Source organism: Notolepis coatsorum, assembly GCF_963971535.1.
Source record: "Notolepis coatsorum genome assembly, chromosome: 4".
Classification (NCBI taxonomy): Eukaryota; Metazoa; Chordata; class Actinopteri; order Aulopiformes; family Paralepididae; genus Notolepis; species Notolepis coatsorum.
Window position 1 is genome coordinate 81,541,618 of NC_140168.1, and position 23,792 is coordinate 81,565,409.

Below are 23,792 nucleotides of genomic sequence, written 5' to 3' on the forward strand. Positions count from 1 at the left end.
TCATGTTAAACCCAGATTCGGCTCAAACAAGGGACTAAACACGTTTCGCAATTATGCCACATCAATGTGGAACGCCCTACCCAAAGCTGTAAAGGAATGTGAATCACTACCCACTTTCAAAAACACTCTCAAAAAACACCTATGGGAGACTGCAATTCTAAACTGGCCCCTGTAAATGTCCTAACACAACCTCCCCCAATGTACAGTAAATGACCAAGTATGGTCTTGTCAATATTCAAATGTACAGTTTTGCTTGTTCAGTTGTACAGTGTCCCCCACCCACTCATCCTACCCAACCCCCCCCCCCCCCCCCCCCCAACCTCCTCCAATGTACAGTTTCTATGTCAAATGTATATACTCTCTTTTCTGGACTTTTTTCGTATCACAAACAGTACTGTATTTGCAAATCTGGTATGTCATAAATGTATAGATGTAGCAGTACTGTCTATCTGTATGTCATGTATGTCATATATGTTATGATGAATTGAAAATGGGGGACACTGATGTAAACAAGACGAAAGTCTTTCTCTGGTCTGCATCCCCTTAACAATTGTATGTATTGAGCTGTACTGTACTGTACCCATTCTGCAATCTGTTAATACAAATTTCAATCAATCAATCAATCAATCAATTGGAACTTGTTGAGGATATCCAGATAATATAAATGAAAAGGACTCTGAGCCAGATAGCTGGGACAGTGATGACGACAATCATAGTGAAGGATTTGATGCGTTTGAAGTAGCTTACTCAACTACTAACAGTAAACATGTCATGTCTCTCTCATTGGTGTTATTAAACCACAATATAATAACATGTCATGTCTCTCTGATGTTATCAAACCAATATATAGTAATGTCTAATAACATGTTATAATTAGGGATGTCCCGATCACGTTTTTTTGCTCCCAATCCACTCCTGATCATGTGATTTTGAGTATCTACCGATACCGATCTTTCCCGATCCGTTTTTTCTTTTTTGTTTCCAATTTCTCACATTACATTCACCCTGAATGTTGATGTTATCCAGGTGAAAAGTTAACTTCATTCAAGCGAGGCATTGCAATCCTTGACATAAATCATTTGATGTATAATTAAATCAAAGGAAATGTGTTTGGGTCTGAGAGTGTGGCTGGTCTGCCGTTCTGCAGCTGGATACTATTGGTTTGTTTTGGCAAAATTCTTATGCTCTGTGTGACAATAAATAAATGAATGATGATATGCAATTTAAAACCAAAACTAAGGCCTCAGTATGAGTTTAAGACGTGAACATGGTCATGTTTGTTGAATAATAAAAAAAAAAACACAATAAATTTTTTTTTTGCCGCTCCCGATCTTCGGAAAATCAGGTGATCGGATCGGGACATCCCTAAATATATAGTAATGTCTAATAACATGTTATAATAACATGTCATGTTTCTCTGGTGTTATCTCCACAGAACCCCACTTCCTCCATGCCATAGACTATGGCAACTATGTGTACTTCTTCCTGAGTGAGATAGCAGTGGAATACACTGCTCTAGGCAAGGTATGTTCGTGTGTGTGTGTGTGTGTGTGTGTGTGTGTGTGTGTGTGTGTGTGTGTGTGTGTGTGTGTGTGTGTGTGTGTGTGTGTGTGTGTGTGTGTGTGTGTGTGTGTGTGTGTGTGTGTGTGTGTGTGTGTGTGTGTGTGTGTGTGTGTGTGTGTGTGTGTGTGTGTGTGGTTTTTTTTTTTTTTTTTTTTTTTTTTGGCAGGGTGCAATATCTATCGATCGATCGTGTCTCTCTTGACTGACCATCTCTATATTTCTGTGTCTCTCTCTTCCTCCCTCCTCTTTCTCTCTAGGTGGTGTTTTCTCGTGTGTCCAGGGTGTGTAAGAATGATAACGGTGGTTCTCCTCGCGTTCTGGAGCGATACTGGACCTCATTTCTCAAGGTCTGAGGCTTTTTAGATGCAAAACACCTCATACACTGGCAGTGTCACTAATTCACTCAGTCACATTCATTCACTCGTGGTTAGCCACTCTGCCCCTAGTGGTGACTCACAGGCATGGCACTTTGACTAAGACCGGTTCAAGGATGCTTGTCATTGTTAAAAACTAGAGTAACTAAACACATGGTCATATCAGTATCATTAGAGTAATAATACGAATACTGCATAGTGGTAGTTCTGTTAGAGTAGTAATACTAATTATACACAGTGGTAGTTATGTTAGAGTAATAATACTAATACTACATAGTGGTAGTTATGTTAGAGTAATAATGCTACATGGTGGTAGTTCTGTTAGAGTAATAATAATAATACTACATAGTGGTAGTTATGTTAGAGTAATAATACTACATGGTGGTAGTTCTCCTAGTGGTAGTTATGTTAGAGTAATAATACTACATAGTGGTAGTTCCTGTGGGTCTCACTTCCTGGTGAGTTATATCAGTCAGACAGACGGACAGTGTAGTTTAGTTGTGATCAGATTCAGACACTGGCTGACATTTCTACTGCTGTCTGAGACGCTGCTGTCTGCTGGGCTGGTCTGTACACACTGCAAGCACACACACACACACACAAATATACACAGACACACACACACACACAAATATACACAAACACACACACACACACACATATACACACACGTGCATATACACAGACACACACACACACACACACACACAAAGACACACGCGCACACACAGCAAGTCTTGACAATGTATCTATTTCCTGTAGGCGCGGTTGAACTGTTCAGTTCCTGGTGACAGTTTCTTCTACTTCGACGTGCTCCAGTCGCTAACCAATGTCCTGCAGATCAACCAGCGCCCCGCAGTGGTCGGAGTCTTCACTACACAGTCCAACAGGTGTGTGTGTGTGTTTATTTGTTTATTCAGGTCATCATTCCTGAATTTCCCCAAGGGGATCAATAAAGGAACACTATTCTTCCTGTGGGACTCATGGGACTGACACCAGTCAAGGTGTGGATGATGAGGAGATCTGGAACAAGATATTCTCTCTCTCTCTTACTCTCTCTCGCTCTCTCTCTCTCTCTCTCTCCATCATCTCTTTTTCTCTCCCTCTCTCTCCCACATCTCTCCCTCTTTCTTTCTGTATCTTTCCTTCCTTTCTTTCTTTATGTGAAGCATTGAGACATGCAATGTGATGTTGGTCTATACCAGGGGTAGGCAACCCTAGGCACGCGTGCCTGCATAGGCACGCAGGGGCATTTTCATAGGCACAGCGGGCAGCATAAAACATTTAAAATAAAATTTTTTTTTTTTTTTTTTTGCTTTGAAATAATTGAGTAACATTTGCAGAGCCTTATAACAAAAACATTATTACGGTCACCATTGTGACCAGTGGGATTAATCAACAAATTGTATTATTTATTTTTCTATTTCATTGAACATTGCACATGTTAAAAGCCATTTTTTTTTACTCAAAATGTGAGTATTACCAAGTCAACTTGTGTTCTTAAAATAATGACAATAAACATAGTTTTATTAGGTTGAAATAATGTGGTTGTGTACTTATTTTTCTGAAAACTGAAAACCTTAATGCACAGTAACTGAACTCAATATTTTAAAGTTCTGGTAACTTATTATTATAATTTTCTTTACAGTGTAGTCTTGCGATCAATCAAAACTTATTTACACGATATACCTCACATTCACCCTCCATTCACATCCTGGTGTTCTCCTGGTGTTCTCCATTAGGCCTGTAGGTGGAGCTATGACAGCACCCCCCCCCCAACTCAGATTTAGGGTTGATACAACCATCATAATAATATTGTTAATAATAACAATAACAATAATGATGTAATAATGTAAAAATTATCATTAACACTATGATCGCCGTGGACGAGTTAAGACGTCATTCCTAGCCATGCTCATTCTGCCGAAGACGCCGTAACTCGTCTTTGATGTCAATATTTCAAAAATCTGTGACCGAAATCATATTTCCCCGACGGAGCCCTGAGACACACTGCAAAGCTCCACTCAACTCTCTAGCGGTTCAAGAGCGCCATCTGGTGGCCGATCGGCAGATCGCCAACCGGAAATTACCCTTTGAACCGGTAGTGCTCATCCATATGTGGTCCGGGCACTCGCTATCGTTAGATAGACTCCGTCTTGACACAGTGAACATCGATCGGTGCAGATAACTCGAAAAAACAACATGATTTGGACGTATATACTATTATACAACCTGGAAATGGATCGGGCATTTCTCCATCCCATAATAGAAAAAATTCTGTTCCACGCTCATCTGCCAGCGGCGCGAGGAAGCCACGGTAAGATTCAGCGTTATATTCTAACGTGTTCCATATAAACTGCTATGATGAACATATGACCCACTCTGGATGAATCATCTAACGCTGCCCACGGAATTATAAACGATCCCCCGCCCATCCGGTCATCATCAGATGATATGTAGTAACTCCTAGAAGCACATCCAGCTGACATTTTTTTATCTCGCACAGATTCCTACCAAACTGTATTTGATCATCAATATAATGCATTTAGGGCTATAAATCACGTTCTGAAGAAAGCTGCAGAAAACGATAAAAACATACTTATACTTTAGACCATATTTTAGTATGAATATGTGAATGAAAAAGTTTAACGTTGCTACACCCTGAACAATACATATAGGACATTGAATGGGCCATAATAATGGCAATTTAGCAATAGAATTTAAAAAGTTATAGCCCTGCAAAGAAGGGGAACTTCTCCATAGACAAATAGAGATGGCGAGGGATGGTAAATTATGAATTTAACCCATGGCGATCAAAGTGTTAAAAAGACCTGATTATGAGAAGAAAAAAAATCCGATGCATGGAATATTGTTGAGGCACACTAGTTACAACTATATTTCAAACAGGCACTCCATGTCAAAAAGGTTTCTGACCCCTGGTCTATACAAATAAATCTGACTTGATTTGTCACATGTCAACCTGTAAACTGGGCCTCCCATCATGCATCTATAGTAGACTGTGAGGTAGACTGAGGTAGAATGTGAGGTAGACTGTGAGGTAGACTGAGGTAGACTGTGAGGTAGACTGAGGTAGAATGTGAGGTAGACTGTGAGGTAGACTGAGGTAGAATGTGAGGTAGACTGTGAGGTAGACTGTGAGGTAGACTGAGGTAGAATGTGAGGTAGACTGTGAGGTAGACTGTGAGGTAGAATGTGAGGTAGACTGTGAGGTAGACTGTGAGGTAGACTGAGGTAGAATGTGAGGTAGACTGTGAGGTAGACTGAGGTAGAATGTGAGGTAGACTGTGAGGTAGACTGAGGTAGAATGTGAGGTAGACTGTGAGGTAGACTGTGAGGTAGAATGTGAGGTAGACTGTGAGGTAGACTGAGGTAGAATGTGAGGTAGACTGTGAGGTAGACTGAGGTAGACTGTGAGGTAGACTGAGGTAGAATGTGAGGTAGACTGTGAGGTAGACTGAGGTAGAATGTGAGGTAGACTGTGAGGTAGACTGTGAGGTAGACTGAGGTAGAATGTGAGGTAGACTGTGAGGTAGACTGTGAGGTAGAATGTGAGGTAGACTGTGAGGTAGACTGTGAGGTAGACTGAGGTAGAATGTGAGGTAGACTGTGAGGTAGACTGAGGTAGAATGTGAGGTAGACTGTGAGGTAGACTGAGGTAGAATGTGAGGTAGACTGTGAGGTAGACTGTGAGGTAGAATGTGAGGTAGACTGTGAGGTAGACTGAGGTAGAATGTGAGGTAGACTGAGGTAGAATGTGAGGTAGACCTCAGCTTGCAGCTGGCTGATTTAGGAGGAGGGAGGGGGGAAGGATCAATAGTGCAGATTTTTGGCTGACTGTCACCTTACCTGCCAAGCTTGATCCAGATTGGATTAGAACACACACACACACATTCACATACACACACGCATAAACACACACATGCATACACACATACACACACACACACACACACACATTTCACTTTCAATTCCCACTTCACGCACAAGTTTAATCACACAGAAATGCTGCAAAATATTTGGTATTTAAAAAATATTGCGAGCCATCGCCGTATGTAGCAGTAGCGCTGACAATAACGTCCCCCTGTGTACCCCCCACCCCCCTGGTGTGCTTTTATTCAATTATGCATGTGATTATGTCATGTTTATAGCTATTTAATATGTAGATGCTGCGTACGTGCATTATGTATTCTTTATGAAGCGCTGCTGTTCAAAAAGCCCAGTTACGGCTTCATGGTTTCATGAAAAATACATTTACCGTGTCCAGCCTTGTTTGGCACTGTTCTGTTGATGCTCGGGCCAAACTAGACGTTCACGCCTCCTTCATTGATTTCACACGGGGCGTTTGATTCCAGAGCGGGAGTCCAAGCGGCTGGTTGATGGAAGGGGTCTGACCCCCTGCTTGAGGCTTTGAAAACACCACAAAGCCAAATATACTGCGGCTACTGAGAATTAGTGAGACACCACACACAGCCGACGGCCGTCACACAGAAACACATCGCCCAGTCTTTCCTGCCAAGAGCATTCAAGCTTATAGTGATCATTCCAACACAAACTGCAACACTCAACACTTATTACTAATTTACCTCATATTATAGTCTACCCATATATGCATGTAACTCTGTATGATAGCATGTACAATAGTGCTGTATATACTGTATATAACTATATACATTCTTATATTTATTTTTACCGCATATATATATATATATCTGTCTGAATATACCTGCATACAAACCTTCTATATACCTACTTATACACCTGCATACTGTATATATAACATAATAATGCTGTATATACCATATTTATATATTTATATTGGACTACTTAAAATAGACTCCCCCTTCCACCTGATGGACATATTATGTACCTGTACTACTATTATTTTTTATTTATATACATACAGAACTGCTCCACATGGTTTTTAATATATCATGCTTTAAGTACTGTAGTTTTAATGTAGTTGGTGTTTTTTTATATAGTGGTCTTTTTATTGTAGTTTTAACATTTTCTTTTTATATATAGTGGTGAGTGTCTATGTATTGTGACTGTATGTTTGTCTTTCAACCACTGCACAAATGAAGTTCCGAAAGGAAAATAAAGTAATTTGAAGTTGAAGTTGAAGATATATATATATATATACACATTTGTACATACCTGCATATAATATAAGACCAATCCCAAGTCAATCGGCACTTTCTCGGCCGGGCTATAGTCACCTACAGTACCTCCCCAACCCTGCATGCAGAGTCTCTCTGGATTGTCCAGAGATCTAGGTTTATGCGCATGGGGAGTTGGGGAGTAGGTGCGAAAAAGGGACTATAGCAGCTCGGCCGAGAAAGTGCAGATTTACTCCGTGTTCAGGAGACTTGATGTACTGTATAAAAGTATATTGGATCACGTCTCCAGCACCCCCACAGCCGTAGCTACAACCACTTAATGTCAAGGCTCTCATCCACATTCATTCATTTTCTCCTCCCACTCTCTCTCCCATGAGCTCAATGTTATGCGGAAGTGCAGTGGTCTATTGTAGTAAGTCATATTGGCCAGCAGCGTAACTAGTAAGAATAGGTAAGGGATATGTACAGATATAGATATAGTATACAGATATGATTGTGTATGTAACTATGTACTCGTTCAACCTCCCAAGTCAGACTATGACCTGCGCCTCCAGAGCTCCTTATAAGGCAGGCTCTGTGCCGTGTGCAAATGAAATCGAGAAAAGTCGAGGGTTTAGACACACCTGTCCAGCTCATTAAATGCAACTAATGATGCAGCCGTGTGAAAATGGTGGCGGAAGCGCTTTGCGAGCGATCAAAATGAGATTAGATTAATGTATTGTCATCATTATACAGAATACAGGCTACTACTCGTGACCACCTGCCGCAGCGTGCACACACCCCCCCCACACACACACACGCTCGCAGTACTGTATAGTCTATGTGCGTAATGAATGAACGCAGTAGGCTTATATTATTCGAATGACTTGTTTTATTAGGAGATCGCAGATACAGTCCACCAGTCCGCTGCCCGACTCTGGCGGCCTTAATATGTGTACTGTACTTACTGTATAGGGCAGAGCATATTATCTACTAAATCCTAATGAAACAAGTAATTAGAATAATATAAGCCTACTGTCATTCATTAGACACTAGGGATGGGTACCCAATTAGGTACTTTTAAAGGTACCTACCGAATCACGTCGGTACTACCGAGTACCGATTCACGTGAGATCCGTCTGTGCCACATTTCGGTACTGTAAAAAAAAAGAAATTATTATTATTATTTTTACAAATAAATATATTTTTTTAAACTTTTTTTCCCCCACATCAACGTTCACACGCACAATATACGCTTACCTAGGATTTGACTTGATTCAACAACAAAGCAGTCAGGGCAATGGCAAGCCGAAAACGGTCGAAAGTGTGGTTATTTGAAGTTTGGATTTTCTTTTTTTACAACTGAGGTAGGTAGATTACATTTTTAGAGATTAAAGTACCGAAAAAAGGTACCGTTGGGCTATACTGGCGCACACAAGACTTATGGAATATTAATGCAGTCTATTTCCATGTGATTAGCTTTAGTTCTTATTTATTTATTTATCCACTGTAATTTGCAGTGTTGGTGTAGTAGGCTACATAGTGTATTTCAATATCTGTTTTATTGATTAATGATATATTTGAAGGAATGCAAGTTATAGCTATATCAAAGAAATGTCTGTCCCATTAATCATGGGATATATTGCATGTTGGCTCTAACCTGCATTCTTTCAAATGTATAATTAATCAATGAAACAGATATGTAACAAATAAGAAATACAAATTCCACAGAAGGCATTACATTATTATTAATTTCAATCATTTCACAATAATTGCATAATTGTGTTTGAATATCTGAGTAATTAAAGTAATTATGCATTTGTCCAAAATAGCTGGTTCAGATATGGTTAATCCAGCTGCCCTGTGATCAGATTAATCCATATTATTTATCTTTCCGACATCAAATGCGTAATTTCTTATCGTACAAATATTGTCATATTTATTTTAATTATGATTAAGTAATTAATTCCAAGGAGGCCCGTAGCGTTGACATGAAGGAATCACTATGATTCCTCCCAAATAAAGCCATTAAGAACATGGAGAACACAGTCTGTCAAGTTAATAACATTTTCAATCAGTCCTCTTAAATTCTGCTCTCAGCCATGGCCGAATCCAATCTCAGGGAAATCTCCCTACCAGCCCTAATATGTCTTAAATCGGCAGAAATTTGCCTGAGAGCCAATTTCTTGTCGTAAATCCGTTCGGGAATGAGACCCATTGTTTTACCATTATGTGTCGAACCCTGTCCCTCTGGCACCCCAAACATGTTCAAATGAAGACTAACTATTAGTCTTGAAAGTCTGTTTTTATCTAATTTCATATCTATCTCTGTCTTTCTTTCTCTCTCTCCAGTATCCCGGGCTCTGCGGTGTGTGCCTTCTACATGGATGACATAGAGAAGGCCTTCAATGGGAAGTTCAAAGAGCAGAGGACCAGCGACACCTCCTGGACACCAGTACCCGATGACCAGGTTCCCAAACCACGGTAAGATGGTCATGTTTACTTCCCAAACCACGGTAAGATATAGTCATGTTTAACTTCCCAAACCATGGTAAGATATAGTCATGTTTAACTTCCCAAACCACGGTAAGATATTCATGTTTAACTTCCCAAACCATGGTAAGATATATTCATGATTAACTTCCCAAACCATGGTAAGATATAGTCAAGTTTAACTTCCCAAACCACGGTAAGATATTCATGTTTAACTTCCCAAACCACAGTAAGATGATCATGTTTAACTTCCCAAACCACGGTAAGATATAGTCATGTTTAACTTCCCAAACCACGGTAAGATATAGTCATGTTTAACTTCCCAAACCACGGTAAGATACAGTCAAGTTTAACTTCCCAAACCACGGTAAGATACAGTCATGTTTAACTTCCCAAACCATGGTAAGATATAGTCATGTTTAACTTCCCAAACCACGGTAAGATACAGTCAAGTTTAACTTCCCAAACCACGGTAAGATATAGTCATGTTTAACTTCCCAAACCATGGTAAGATATATTCATGATTAACTTCCCAAACCTCGGTAAGATACAGTCAAGTTTAACTTCCCAAGCAGAAGGGAGAGGCATATGTTGGCACCTAGTGCAAACACCAAGCACGGATGAATCCCAGTGTATATCTATGGACTCCACGTTTGGTGCACCAAGAAAATGGCCTCGACAGGGATTTCATTCCTACCCCTCTGGGAAGCCAGTCGGTCACGCTCAATGTGTGAAGCGTGCCAGTCGGTCGCGCTCAATGTGTGAAGCGTGCCGGTCGGTCGCGCTCAATGTGGGAATCGTGCCTGGACGGTCACGCTTGATGTGTGAAGCACGGCGGTCGGCCCCACGTCCGGTGTGTAAAGGGGATGCCGTCCAGTGTGTAAAGGGGATGCCGTCCGGTGTCCGTTATGTTTCAGGGGATTCTCTGTAACTGCTTCGTTAAATAACCTCCAGTAATGTCAGATATGTTTTATAATTCAAGAGATTTCACGCAAGTGTCCCATCTACCATGACCTTTCTGTTAAATAAGTAACATATTGAAAATATAGTAGTAGTGGTAGTAGTCCTTTTATTCAGTCACCACACACGATACAATAATATTATGCACAATCATTTCAGACTGTAAACGGTCTTTGATTCTGGCAGTGACTGAAAAGGTACAGGCTGAAGCATAATGCTTATATATGCCTGCCCTATAAAGCAATTTAGGCCTTGAAAACAAATACAAAAAAATAACAAAATACTGATTATTCACATTTTTAGCTACACAAACCATTTTTAAAACAAAAGCTAATTTCTCATTCTTAAATGTATATAAGCATTGTTCCACAAATTAATCCCAACAATAGAAATACATCTCCTTTTAATCCCTTTCTTAGCTTTTTGAACAGTAAACTTACAAAATGTCTCTCAAATCACATTTGCTCTCCTGTATTGAAAAAGAACCTTTGCACACAGTCTGGAAGTAATTTTGCTTTAGCTCTTTGCATTCATTTATAATAAAATGTATTTTTAGGGTAAATAGGCACCAGCGATATCTTTCAATATGTAATGGGAACTGTGCCCCCTCCCACCCCTCAAATGTCAAGCTGTCTCATCTCTTTGTTGTTTATATATTTCATATAAATATTTGAGCTTTAAGCTGAATATTCTTGGTGACCGGTAGAGAGAAAGAGACCGATCTTCAAAGATCAAATACTACAGTGTCGCCTCGTGTGAATATATCTGGTGCATCGGAAGAGAGCGTTCTAAAGAGTGTTTTAAATGCAAATGAAGAGAGCATCTAATCTATAAGAGTTCAGTGTTTATATCAAAGTAAGTACCCTGAAACAACACTAATTAGAACGGGAATTGAAGTGTTTCCTCTCATTTCCATATATATACAGTATATACCCAGGGTAGATTTGCTGAACACACGTGTTTGTATTAACCAACACCCTGCTTCCCTCTTACACACACTGTTGACCACTAGGAGCTGCCCAGTATAACCAGTCTGACACGACACTGTTGACCACTGGGAGCTGCCCAGTACAACCACAGTCTGACACTGTTGACCACTAGGAGCTGCCCAGTACAACCACAGTCTGACACTGTTGACCACTAGGAGCTGCCCAGTACAACCACAGTCTGACACTGGTGACCACTAGGAGCTGCCCAGTATAACCAGTCTGACACGACACTGTTGACCACTGGGAGCTGCCCAGTACAACCACAGTCTGACACTGTTGACCACTAGGAGCTGCCCAGTACAACCACAGTCTGACACTGTTGACCACTAGGAGCTGCCCAGTACAACCACAGTCTGACACTGTTGACCACTAGGAGCTGCCCAGTACAACCACAGTCTGACACTGTTGACCACTAGGAGCTGCCCAGTACAACCACAGTCTGACACTGTTGACCACTAGGAGCTGCCCAGTACAACCACAGTCTGACACTGTTGACTACTAGGAGCTGCCCAGTACAACCACAGTCTGTGACTGTTGACCACTAGGAGCTGCCCAGTACAACCAGTCTGACACTGTTGACCACTAGGAGCTGCCCAGTACAACCACAGTCTGTGACTGTTGACCACTAGGAGCTGCCCAGTACAACCAGTCTGACACTGTTGACCACTAGGAGCTGCCCAGTACAACCAGTCTGACACTGTTGACCACTAGGAGCTGCCAAGTACAACCAGTCTGACACTGTTGACCACTAGGAGCTGCCCAGTACAACCACAGTCTGACACTGTTGACCACTAGGAGCTGCCCAGTACAACCACAGTCTGACACTGTTGACCACTAGGAGCTGCCCAGTACAACCACAGTCTGACATTGTTGACCACTAGGAGCTGCCCAGTACAACCACAGTCTGACACTGTTGACCACTAGGAGCTGCCCAGTACAACCACAGTCTGACACTGTTGACCACTAGGAGCTGCCCAGTACAACCAGTCTGACACTGTTGACCACTAGGAGCTGCCCAGTACAACCAGTCTGACACTGTTGACCACTAGGAGCTGCCCAGTACAACCACAGTCTGACACTGTTGACCACTAGGAGCTGCTTAGTACAACCACAGTCTGACACTGTTGACCACTAGGAGCTGCCCAGTACAACCACAGTCTGACACTGTTGACCACTAGGAGCTGCCCAGTACAACCACAGTCTGACACTGTTTGCTACTGAGAAGCTCCACCAGAACAGTTGGTTAAAGTGCCTTGCTCAAGGGCATTTCATTGGTGGGATGTATTCCCATTGAGATTGAGGTCTCATTCACCTGACGACATTAAAATATTTGACTTTTTCTCTAAGATCTTGCTTTTACGATGTGTTTTCCTAAGATATGGTTTTATTTATCAATGTTTGCAATAGACTGCTGCAGTCATTCTACCAGTCTGTAGTGGCCAGCGTCCTCTTCTATGCTGGGGGGCTACATCAACTCGAGGGACACCAACAAACTGAACAAGCTGGTGAGGAAGGCTAGCTCCGTGGTGGCAGTCGAGCTGGTCAGACTAGAGGTGGTGGCAGAGACGGGGATGAGAAGGAAGCTGGCTGCTATCCTGGAGAATCACCCCCCCCCCCCCTCTCCGACGAGCTAGTCAAGATGAGAAGCACGTTCAGCCACAGACTCATACCCCCCCGACACTCAACTAACCGCCTCGGCCAGTCCTTCATACCAGCGGCCATCAGGCTCCACAACAGTGGGCAGGGACTGCTGCCAGACATCCAACTACAACTACTAGGAACCTAAAAAGGACAATAACACTACCTTATTCATACTGCACCGTATGGGAATACTGTATATTTCAGTGAGTTATAGTTAGTTAATTATATTGACTTGTTATATTGTTTACACTGCTTGTTTTCACTACCTGTACCTCCCCTCCCCCTCCCCCATGCTGCTAGGATGCCTGAATTTCCCCAAGGGGATCAATAAAGGAATATCTTATCTTATCGTATTGTGTTCACAGGCCTGGGTCATGTGCAGGCGACGGCCCCGCAGCAGACTACAAGTCGTCGGTTCAATTCCCGGACGACACGCTGACCTTCATCAAGTCGTATCCCCTGATGGACGAGGCTGTCCCCTCCGTCAATGACAAGCCCTGCTTCACCAGGACCTCCAGCAGGTACACACTCACACACACACACACACACACACACACACACACACACTCACACTCACACTCACACTCACACACGCACACATGCATGCACACGCACACACACACACTCTCACACACACACACACATGCATGCACACGCACACACACTCTCACACACACTCTCACACACACACACACACACACACACTCTCACACACACTCTCACATTTAGAATATTTTATTTATGTCCACATAAAAACAAGGTTTAAAGGACACAAATATTAACAGTGCGCTTGTACATTGTGGGATTATTCGGATACAATCGTGCCACAGTGGCAATCAAAGTTACAGACTCACACGGATGATGAACCTGACAATCAACACACAGCTCATGGGTACAGATAGCAGCGTCTTCTCCAAATTGCCCGGCTGCCAATAATTGCTGACACTGAGCAATATTTAGCTAATTGTTTGGCTCTTCTCTTCGGAAGACCGGCCAACTGAAGGCCTCTAACACCCAACTTATGGACATGACCCAGGCTTCCAAATATGAAGACTAAAAGTTTACAGTTGTAGCCGAGTTGTGAAATGGTATGGTCTAACAGTTGATATTTTAACATTTTGGTTGTAAATGCTTCCTCTAGACTGTAGTCAAACGTGCAACCAACTTCCAGGATGAGAACCTCTCTGTTATTCTCATTAACAATAACAACATCGGGGGTGTTTGCTGAAATGTCAGAGAACAGTGAATTGTCCCTACACAGATTGAGCATATATGGCTTCACACTGGTGTGTTTATACAGCTTATATGTTGCAGGTGACCCGAGTGTGGAACTGACACTGTCTGCAATCAGGTTCACGATCCTATCATGCCTACAAATGTAGAGCCCTTTGTATGCATGACAGCCATTGAGTATGTGAGACATGGTTTCTGTTGTCTGTTCGTGACCGTGGTGTATGCAGTGTGGGCTATGACTGCCAGGGAACCAGATGGAAAGGTTGAGCATTGATGGTAAAACCTGTAGCCTAGCTTTTAAAGTAAAAATTATGATGCTCTCATCAATAGCTACATTTTTAAAAACTGCGTGCGAGACAGAGTGGTCAGCGGCAGGGAGACAAGCAAGCTTCCCTTGCAGTTTAAGCTCAGTCCAGTGTTGACGTTGGCGTTGTTGTTGTGCCGACATGAGATGGCCACGGGCATTGGTAAGTGGCAGTTCATGCCACGTTCCACAGATGTCAATGGTGGCCTTCACAGAGACGGTAGGGTCAGAGATGATCTCCTCAGAAACGTTAACAGCGTCTGAGTCCGGCCCCACCCACTCCAGGGCCACGTTGGACCAGCCGCATAGGTCATTCAGGTCTGGCCAGTCAGACCACACCCCGAATCCGGGGGCGCGGCTGTCCAGCTTTCCACTAGCTTTCTTCTTGTAACCCAGGAAGTTTGGATCAGACCCACACGCCAGGGGGACCTTGCGTCTCTGCAGGTCTAGGAACAGAGAGGCTCTGGTCTGCTCTCTGACGTGCTGGTCGTCACTGTTCAGCATGTTGAGAAGATGACTGAGTCTCGTGGCAATGTACGTCCATTCAAAGTTGGGAACACCCAGGCCGCCCCTCCGCATGGTATGGAATATGATGTCCCGTGTTGAGTGAGTGTTCAGTCCAGTCCATTGTCTCACCATCTGTACGGTTTTATTGTTCATCTCACAGAGAAATTTGCGAGGAATATGTACATTTGAGAATAGGTGCTGAACTTTGACCAGGGCTATTTGTCTGACTGCTTCAAGCTTCATGATGAGTGGCAGGGGCGATGAATCAATTAAATCTAATCTGGTTGTGTAATCAGAGATAATTTCACTCACTTGTTGTTCCCATTCACCTGCCACATTAAATTTATGACCCAGATAGGTATATGTTTCATGACGTGCATAGACTCTCAGTGGCTTGTTATCAACTGTAAATGTGGGAATTATATCTGATTTTGCTCGGTACCAGCGGTTTCCCCCGCTCCGCCTCTCATAGAATACAGCACATTTTGCATATTTGACCTCTAATCCAGACCACTCTAGGAAGGAGTCGGTTCTGGAGAGCATGGTGTTTATGACATCCTCCTGTCTGGAGGCTATTATTACATCATCTGCATACCCCTGGACGGGGTTAGGGGAAATTACATTAGGGGGAGCGCAACTACAAAGCCATTTTAACCATGAGTTGATAGCGAGTACAAAGTTGACTGCACTCCATGGACAGCCTGTCTTTATACCTACTTGGAGTGGGATTGGATCTGTGAGCTGTTTGCCACAAATCACCTGTATGTATGAACCAGAGTAAACATCCCTAACAATGTCAATGAAAACCTGGGGTAGATGTATTTCCTCAAGGGTCAGCATGACATTGTGTGCTAGGGTTCCAAAAGCATCACGGAAATCCAGAAACACTGAATAAAATTTACTGGACTCGTGTTTGAAATCATCAATGCCTGTTTTGAGACAGAACACATGCTCATTCATGCCCTGCCTGTTGATATAGGCCTTTTGTTTGGGAGACAGTATGTTTTCATCCACGAGCCAGGGCAAGACACGGTCAAGGATACATTTCATAAATACCTTGTAGATGGTAGGAAGAAGTGAAATGTCTCTCCAGGTTGATGGGTTGTCCGGGATATTGTCCTTTTTGGGAATTCTGTGGACGAGAGCACCCTTCCATGACTCAGGCACTCTTTTGTTCTCCAGGCAGGCATTAAAGATTGATGTTAGGATACCTGGCTGCGTGGCTTTGAGTGACTCATAAGTGACACCGTCCATGCCACTCGATTTATTGTTAGGGAGAGCGCGCAGCACTGTCTCCACCTCCTCCTGCGTAAAATGCGCGGTGTTCGGGGAACAGACTGGCTCCATGGGGGGGTAGTGTGTGATGCCATGGTGGTAACGGGAGAGGGTCGCCAATGCGCATTTCTCCCTGACATTTCTGCTGATAATAAGACTGCACTTGCTCGCAGTTACTGGGGCACGGAGGGGGGCTGGGATATTCACTGTTGTTTAACACAATCTGAATGGCTTTAGACCGTTTGTGTTGCCAGAGGTAGGACAGCTTGTTTCGGCTCACCTTCCTCCTCCGTTGGTCGCCTCCCGCTGATGTTAATGACGGCTGCACTGTCTCTCGGATAAATCGCAATTGTGATTCAATCCAAGTGGTGACTAGTGCGGTGTTAGTGCGTCTGGAAGTGATTCTTTCACCGGGAACTTTTTCAGAACCCGAGCGACGTATTTCAGAAGAGGGTATCCGAGTGGGCGTCCCCAGTGATTTACCGCTGTAAAAGCTCCATTCCTGAAGAATACTCCGTTCAGGAGGGTAAATAGTCGGATCCAAACTCCAGGGTCTCCCGATGAAACGTAGTGGTGTTTCTCGTCACGGTGTTCCGAATCTAGGCTTTTCCTGAAGGCTCTCTCGCGAGCTTGAAATTCAGACCACCGCTGCTCATCCAAGGGCTGGGCCGCGTCAGAGAAGTCCGTGTGGGGCGGCAGCTCCAGGCCCGACAGGTGGATTGGCGTCGGGTCATGGGGAATCCATTGTTGTTGATAGATTCTCCCACTTTGGAGCGCTCGCTTGTAGGCAACTTTGATCGCCGAGACCAGACACATAGTCCAGAACAATCTCCACAAGTACATGTTGCACATTACTACGTTAACGGCGGCAGTTACGACGGGTGTTTGCTCAGGTGTTAAGAATGGTGCGCTCCAGCATTCAGCTGCGACCTGCTGCCACCAGTGTCACACACACACACACACACACTCTCACACACACTCACACACACACACACACACACACACACATGCACACATGCATGTGTGACGGATCATACTGGGTCTGCGTTGTGTTTGATGTTAAATGAGAATGTCCCGAGGGGGAGTCGAACAGGGGGCTCCCGCGTCCGCGGGCGACGACACAGGCCGCTGCACTAAGAAGTGAATTCACTCCTAACTACCGTACCTATGTGTCTGTTAACCCTGTTATGGGGAAGTGAGTTTAATTTACCAGCCCGCACTGCCACAGTCACTCGTCAACACACCTGTTTCCGTGACTGTGGACATACCCACGGGCTTCCCCGTTACACTCACCTCCCTAAACTCACGCCCCTCAGGACATCCGGGTCACTGGGCACCACTGTGACGGATCATACTGGGTCTGCGTTGTGTTTGATGTTAAATAAGAATGTCCCGAGGGGGAGTCGAACAGGGGGCTCCCGCGTCCGCGGGCGACGACACAGGCCGCTGCACTAAGAAGTGAATTCACTTTTAACTACCGTTGTTAACCCTGTTATGGGGAAGTGAGTTTAATTTACCAGCCCGCACTGCCACAGTCACTCGTCAACACACCTGTTTCCGTGACTGTGGACATACCCACGGGCTTCCCCGTTACACATGCACACGCACACACACAGAAACAGACACACACACACACACGCATGCTCACACACACGCAGAAACAGACACACACACACGCATGCACACGCACACACAGAAACAGACACACACACACGCACACACAGGCATGCACACGATTTTGGGAAATAATTGAATTGCGATTTTTCTCACAGATATTGCGATTGCGATTACATTTGTGATTATAATATTTTTTTTTTAAGCAGCCCCACAGAGGTTTATTGTAAAATGCGGCTTGCATCTGGCCTACGTGGTGGGTCTTTTCAGGACACCGAGCCTGAACATTTGTCTTTTTACCTGGGAATCGATACCGGTACCGAACGGTACCTATTTTTCTGTACTTTACTCTCCCTCTCTGAAGTCTAAACTTCACAACAACACAATCTAAAACCCCTTACCTCCCTCTCCCAAACCGATCTTGTATCTCAATGGGACTTCCTGGTTTAAAAAAAAATAAAGATTTGCGTTTTTTTTTTTTTTTGATTTGATAATCGCATCATTCCAAATCGCGATTTCGATTTAAAATCGATTAATCGTGCAGCCCTAACACGCACACACAGAAACAGACATAGGTGGAAACACACATGTGTCTACTAATACTAATACTACATAGTGGTAGTTATGTTAGAGTAATAATACTACATAGTGGCAGTTATGTTAGAGTAATAATACTATAGTGGTAGTTATGTTAGAGTAATAATACTACATAGTGGTAGTTATGTTAGAGTAATAATACTACATAGTGGTAGTTATGTTAGAGTAATAATACTACATAGTGGTAGTTATGTTAGAGTAATAATACTACATAGTGGTAGTTATGTTAGAGTAATAATACTACATAGTGGTAGTTATGTTAGAGTAATAATACTACATAGTGGCAGTTATGTTAGAGTAATAATACTACATAGTGGGAGTTATGTTAGAGTAATAATACTACATAGTGGTAGTTATGTTAGAGTAATAATACTACATAGTGGTAGTTATGTTAGAGTAATAATACTACATAGTGGGAGTTATGTTAGAGTAATAATACTACATACTATAGTGGTAGTTATGTTAGAGTAATAATACTACATAGTGGTAGTTATGTTAGAGTAATACTACTACATAGTGGGAGTTATGTTAGAGTAATAATACTACATAGTGGTAGTTATGTTAGAGTAATAATACTACATAGTGGTAGTTATGTTAGAGTAATAATACTACATAGTGGTAGTTATGTTAGAGTAATAATACTACTACATACTATAGTGGTAGTTATGTTAGAGTAATAATACTACATAGTGGCAGTTATGTTGGAGTAATAATACTATAGTGGCAGTTATGTTAGAGTAATAATACTACATAGTGGTAGTTATGTTAGAGTAATAATACTACATAGTGGTAGTTCCTGTGGGTCTCACTTCCTGGTGAGTTATATCAGACTGACAGACAGTGTAGTTTAGTTGTGATCAGATTCAGACACTGGCTGATATTTCTACTGCTGTCTGAGAAGCTGCTGTCTGCTGGGCTGGTCTGTACACACTGCAAGCACACACACACACACACACACACACACACACAAATATACACAGACACACACACACACACACACACACACACACACACACACACACACACACACACACACACACACACACAAATATACACAGACACACACACAAAAATACACAAACACACACACACACACACATATACACATACATACATACACACACACACACACACACACACACACACACACACACACACACACACACACACACACACACGCATATACACAGACACACACACACACACCATTCCCTTGCAGGCTTCACCCTTGGGAGCTGTCTGTAGAGGGGATGAGGCAGATGGAGGGAGGGAGGGAGCTGAGAGAGAGATGAGAGATGAGAGAAGTGATGGACAGACTAAGGTGGCGGGAGGAGGGGTTGTAAAGGGAGGAGGTGGGATGGATGGATGGAAGGGGGGGAGTGAGAAAGGGAGGGAGGAAGAAGGGGGGGTGATGGATAGATGGATGCAGAGGGAGAGGAGGAGGGAGGGAGGGGGGAAGAAAAGGATAAAGGGTTGCAGAGAGGGAGAGCAAAGGAGATGGCAAGATATTCTGAGACGCTTTCTTTCTCACACACACACACACACACACACACCAATGTAGATGTGCAGGCTACTGATGAAATGTGTGCAGGTGGGGGGATATCAGTTAGGGTTGAGAACCACTGGTTTAGTTGATTTATAGTTGTATATTATTCAAGTATACGTCTGAGCAGCCAAGTCTCAAGTCAACTCATATTTTGTAAACATGCAAGTCTCAAGTCAACTCATATATTGAAGTCTCAAGACGAGTCATATTTTGTAAACATGCAAGTCTCAAGACAAGTCATATTTTGTAAACATGCATGTCTCAAGACAAGTCATATTTTGTAAACATGCAAGTCTCAAGTCATTAGGGTTGTACTGTGCAGAGACGTCATTATCTGTATCTGTATCTGTTCAACCAACAAAATTATCTGTATCTATCTGTATTTGGATAGAAGACTGGATGTGGGTGTGGTTTGTTTGTCTTTTAGAATCTTTTTTGTACAATACAAGATGGGAACAGATGTAATCAAATTAACAAATTACCATTAGATTAAAGGAAGTCACGTTAAATCTGGCAAATTTATAAAAAAAAAAAGTGTAGAAGTGGACATGACCGGTTAGCCTAGGCATTTTCCAACTAACACCTCTCCCAAAGGCTAACCGGTCATGTCCGCTTCCATTCATTGTGCTAAGCTAGGCTAACATGCAGCCAGATAGCTTTCTACTGAACGCACAGAGAGGAAACTGGTATCTCTCTCTCTGGAGAAGACGATAAGCTAATTTCCCAAAATGTTGGCGTGTTCCGGTTCTATAGATAACATTCAGCCACTAGATGTCGCACTAGAGCACCAGCATGTAATTTATCCGATCAGATGCGTTACATGTGGTGGAAATGGGAAGTAGGGAAGAAGATTACATGTATCTATAGCATGTTTAATAACTGGACTCTGTTTGAAGGATCTCTGTAAGTGAAATCTCTAACCTTCATACCCGCATTCGTGGATTTAGAATGAGGTCCTAATAGGCTTCTAATTACCCTTCTAGACAGAGAGGAAGATTGTAATCCAATGCCCCTGTCTCTCAAACGCCCGAGTTGATCCAGATAAGATTCAGAACCCGTCTGCACCATTATTTTTTTTTTATCCACTGTTTCTCCCATTTTCTATTTTTCTCCCATCCCAATTTCGTATCGTCCAATTCAACCCTCCCCTGTCTCGAACGCTGTTTCTTGCCTCCCACAAGCCGGCTGCAATGTGGACTAAGCCATACATAGCACGAGTCCCCTCCAATACTCGAGGTAACAGCAGTCGCATCTTTCCACCTGCACGGCGCGATCTTTCAGCGTCAGGGGTCTGGGCTTTGGAGGGGCGCCGCCCCCATCGCTTCCTGATTCTACTGCGCAGGCGCACCAACCGACCTGTAGGAGTCGCTGTCCACAACGCCCGATCCCCACCCATCAGCTTCCCACCCCCTAATACTGCCAATTGTATTAGTACGGACGACCAGCCAAACTGAAAACAATGTGGAGAGCTGGGCTCGAACCCAGCGTCTCCAGCATTGGTGGTGAGTGCCTTGCCCACTGCACCACCTAGCCGCCCCTGTCTGCACCATTCTTTGAGGATAAGAAGTTCTCTCTTATTGAAGCACATCTGACTGAGTGTTTTTAGTCTATAGCTCGCTCACTCTGTTGGCTGGTTGGTCCAAAATCTAGATTTGATTAGATTCGATTCGATTAAAATGTATTGTCATTATACATTTTAGTGAAGTACAGTACAACGAAAAGAGGTTTGGCATCCAACCAGAGTGAAAATGAAACAGTAAAGTGCAATAGCAATATACAATGTACAAGTGATACAGGTGTTATAGTATTATTATGTACAGTGATACAGGTATAAAGAGACTATATGGTAGTAAGTGACACTAGCCAGTGGTATAACTAGTAAGAGTAGGTAATCGATATGTATAGATATAGTATCTACAGATATGTAAAAAGGATTATTTGCAGGTATGTACAGACAGATGTGAGTAAATATATATATATATATATATATTAGATGTCCGATATTATCGGGCGACCGATATTATCGGCCGATATCGGCAGTAAAATGTGATATCGGAAAATATCGGTATCGGTTTAAAAAAGAAAAAAAACAATAACAATATTTGTTATATATATATATCCAGTGAAATTATTAGTTACCTGAAATTATTCTGTTTTTTGGGGGGGGAAACCCTGCATATATCGGTATCGGTTGATATCGGTTGATATCGGTTGATATCGGTATCGGAAATTAAGAGTTGGACAATATCGGAATATCGGTATCGGTAAAAAAGCCAATATCGAGCATCCCTAATATATATATATATATATATATATATATATATATATATATATATATATATATATATATATATATATACGGTAAATATATGTATACAGTATATACAGCATTATTGTACATGCTATCAAACAGAGTTACAGTATATGGGTATATATGCAGGTGTATAAATAATTAGGTATATATAAATGATTATATGCAGGTAAATTTGACATTTGGTGCGTGTGTGTGTGTGTGAGAGTGTGTGTGAGTGAGAGTGTGTGAGTGTGTGCGCGTGCGTGTGTGCGTGTGTGTGCGTGTGGGGATGCATGCTCGTACATGGCCACAGCTGTTGCGGCTCCACACTTGTTCAGGAACTCTCTGCCTCACATTCAAACACAGTCTGACACCGTTGTGCTGCTCCAGTGCGGCAGGCGGCAGTTCAGTGCCTTGCTCAAGAGTATTCACCCATTTCCTTTGTCGGCCGTAGGATTTTAACCAACTAGCACTCCGTCTATCTCACGTCTACGCCGACGATATGGTCCTTAGTTTGTGACTTAACCCACTTCCTCAAATCTCCCCACCTGCCCGTCCTCCAGGTCCAAGCTGACCCAGATCGTGGTGGACGTGTCGGCGGGTCCCTATAAGGAGCGCACGGTGGTGTTTCTGGGTTCTGAAGACGGACGGGTTCTGAAGGTCCTGGCCAGCACTCACCCCAACGACAGCTTCGGATCACAGCTGCTGGAGGACATCACCGTCTACAACCCCTCCAAGTAACAATACAATGACATTTAATTAAAAAGAATAACAAACATACACTATTTATAGGATTTTAAAGTTAATATATCATAGTGTAATTAATATTGATTCTATTGGGCTAACTACAAAAATATATTTTTTAAACTGACTAGGTTAGGGTAAGGGTTAGGTTAGGGTTAATGTAAGATTATGTTAGGGTTAAGGTCAGGGTTAGGTAAGATACAACCAAGTACTCCAAGTAAGTTTAAATTTAATTAAAAAAAGAATAACAAACATTCTTGTTATTCTATTATGCTAACACTACAAACCAGTTTTTTCAAAACTGACTACTATCAATATGATGTAATAATGATAATAATAATAAATGTAACTTTTCTAGAACTCAAAGTTGACTCTTAAGATGGTAGTGAGACGAGCGCAACACACAAGGAGGTCACATGATGCTGTCACTGGGGCCAAGCTGCAGAGTGAGGAGGCGTTATCATTTAGAAACTTGATGATCACAACATAATCTCTATTTAGGTATATACTGTAAGGTTTCCACTGAGTTAATGTAAGGGTTA

General features: G+C 42.7%; 1 protein-coding gene across 1 annotated transcript in view; it reads left to right on the forward strand.

The window, feature by feature from the left end:
* The window catches only part of LOC311226580 (semaphorin-6D-like), a 350,344-nt gene that overhangs the window by 262,231 nt on the left and 64,321 nt on the right, over positions 1-23,792 (forward strand). The window contains exons 10-15 of the mRNA XM_084312000.1: positions 1,436-1,524; positions 1,821-1,910; positions 2,700-2,827; positions 9,407-9,538; positions 13,503-13,658; positions 23,070-23,243. Coding sequence (XP_084168126.1) covers positions 1,436-1,524; positions 1,821-1,910; positions 2,700-2,827; positions 9,407-9,538; positions 13,503-13,658; positions 23,070-23,243 — 769 coding nt within the window. The remainder of the gene's footprint in view (positions 1-1,435; positions 1,525-1,820; positions 1,911-2,699; positions 2,828-9,406; positions 9,539-13,502; positions 13,659-23,069; positions 23,244-23,792) is intronic.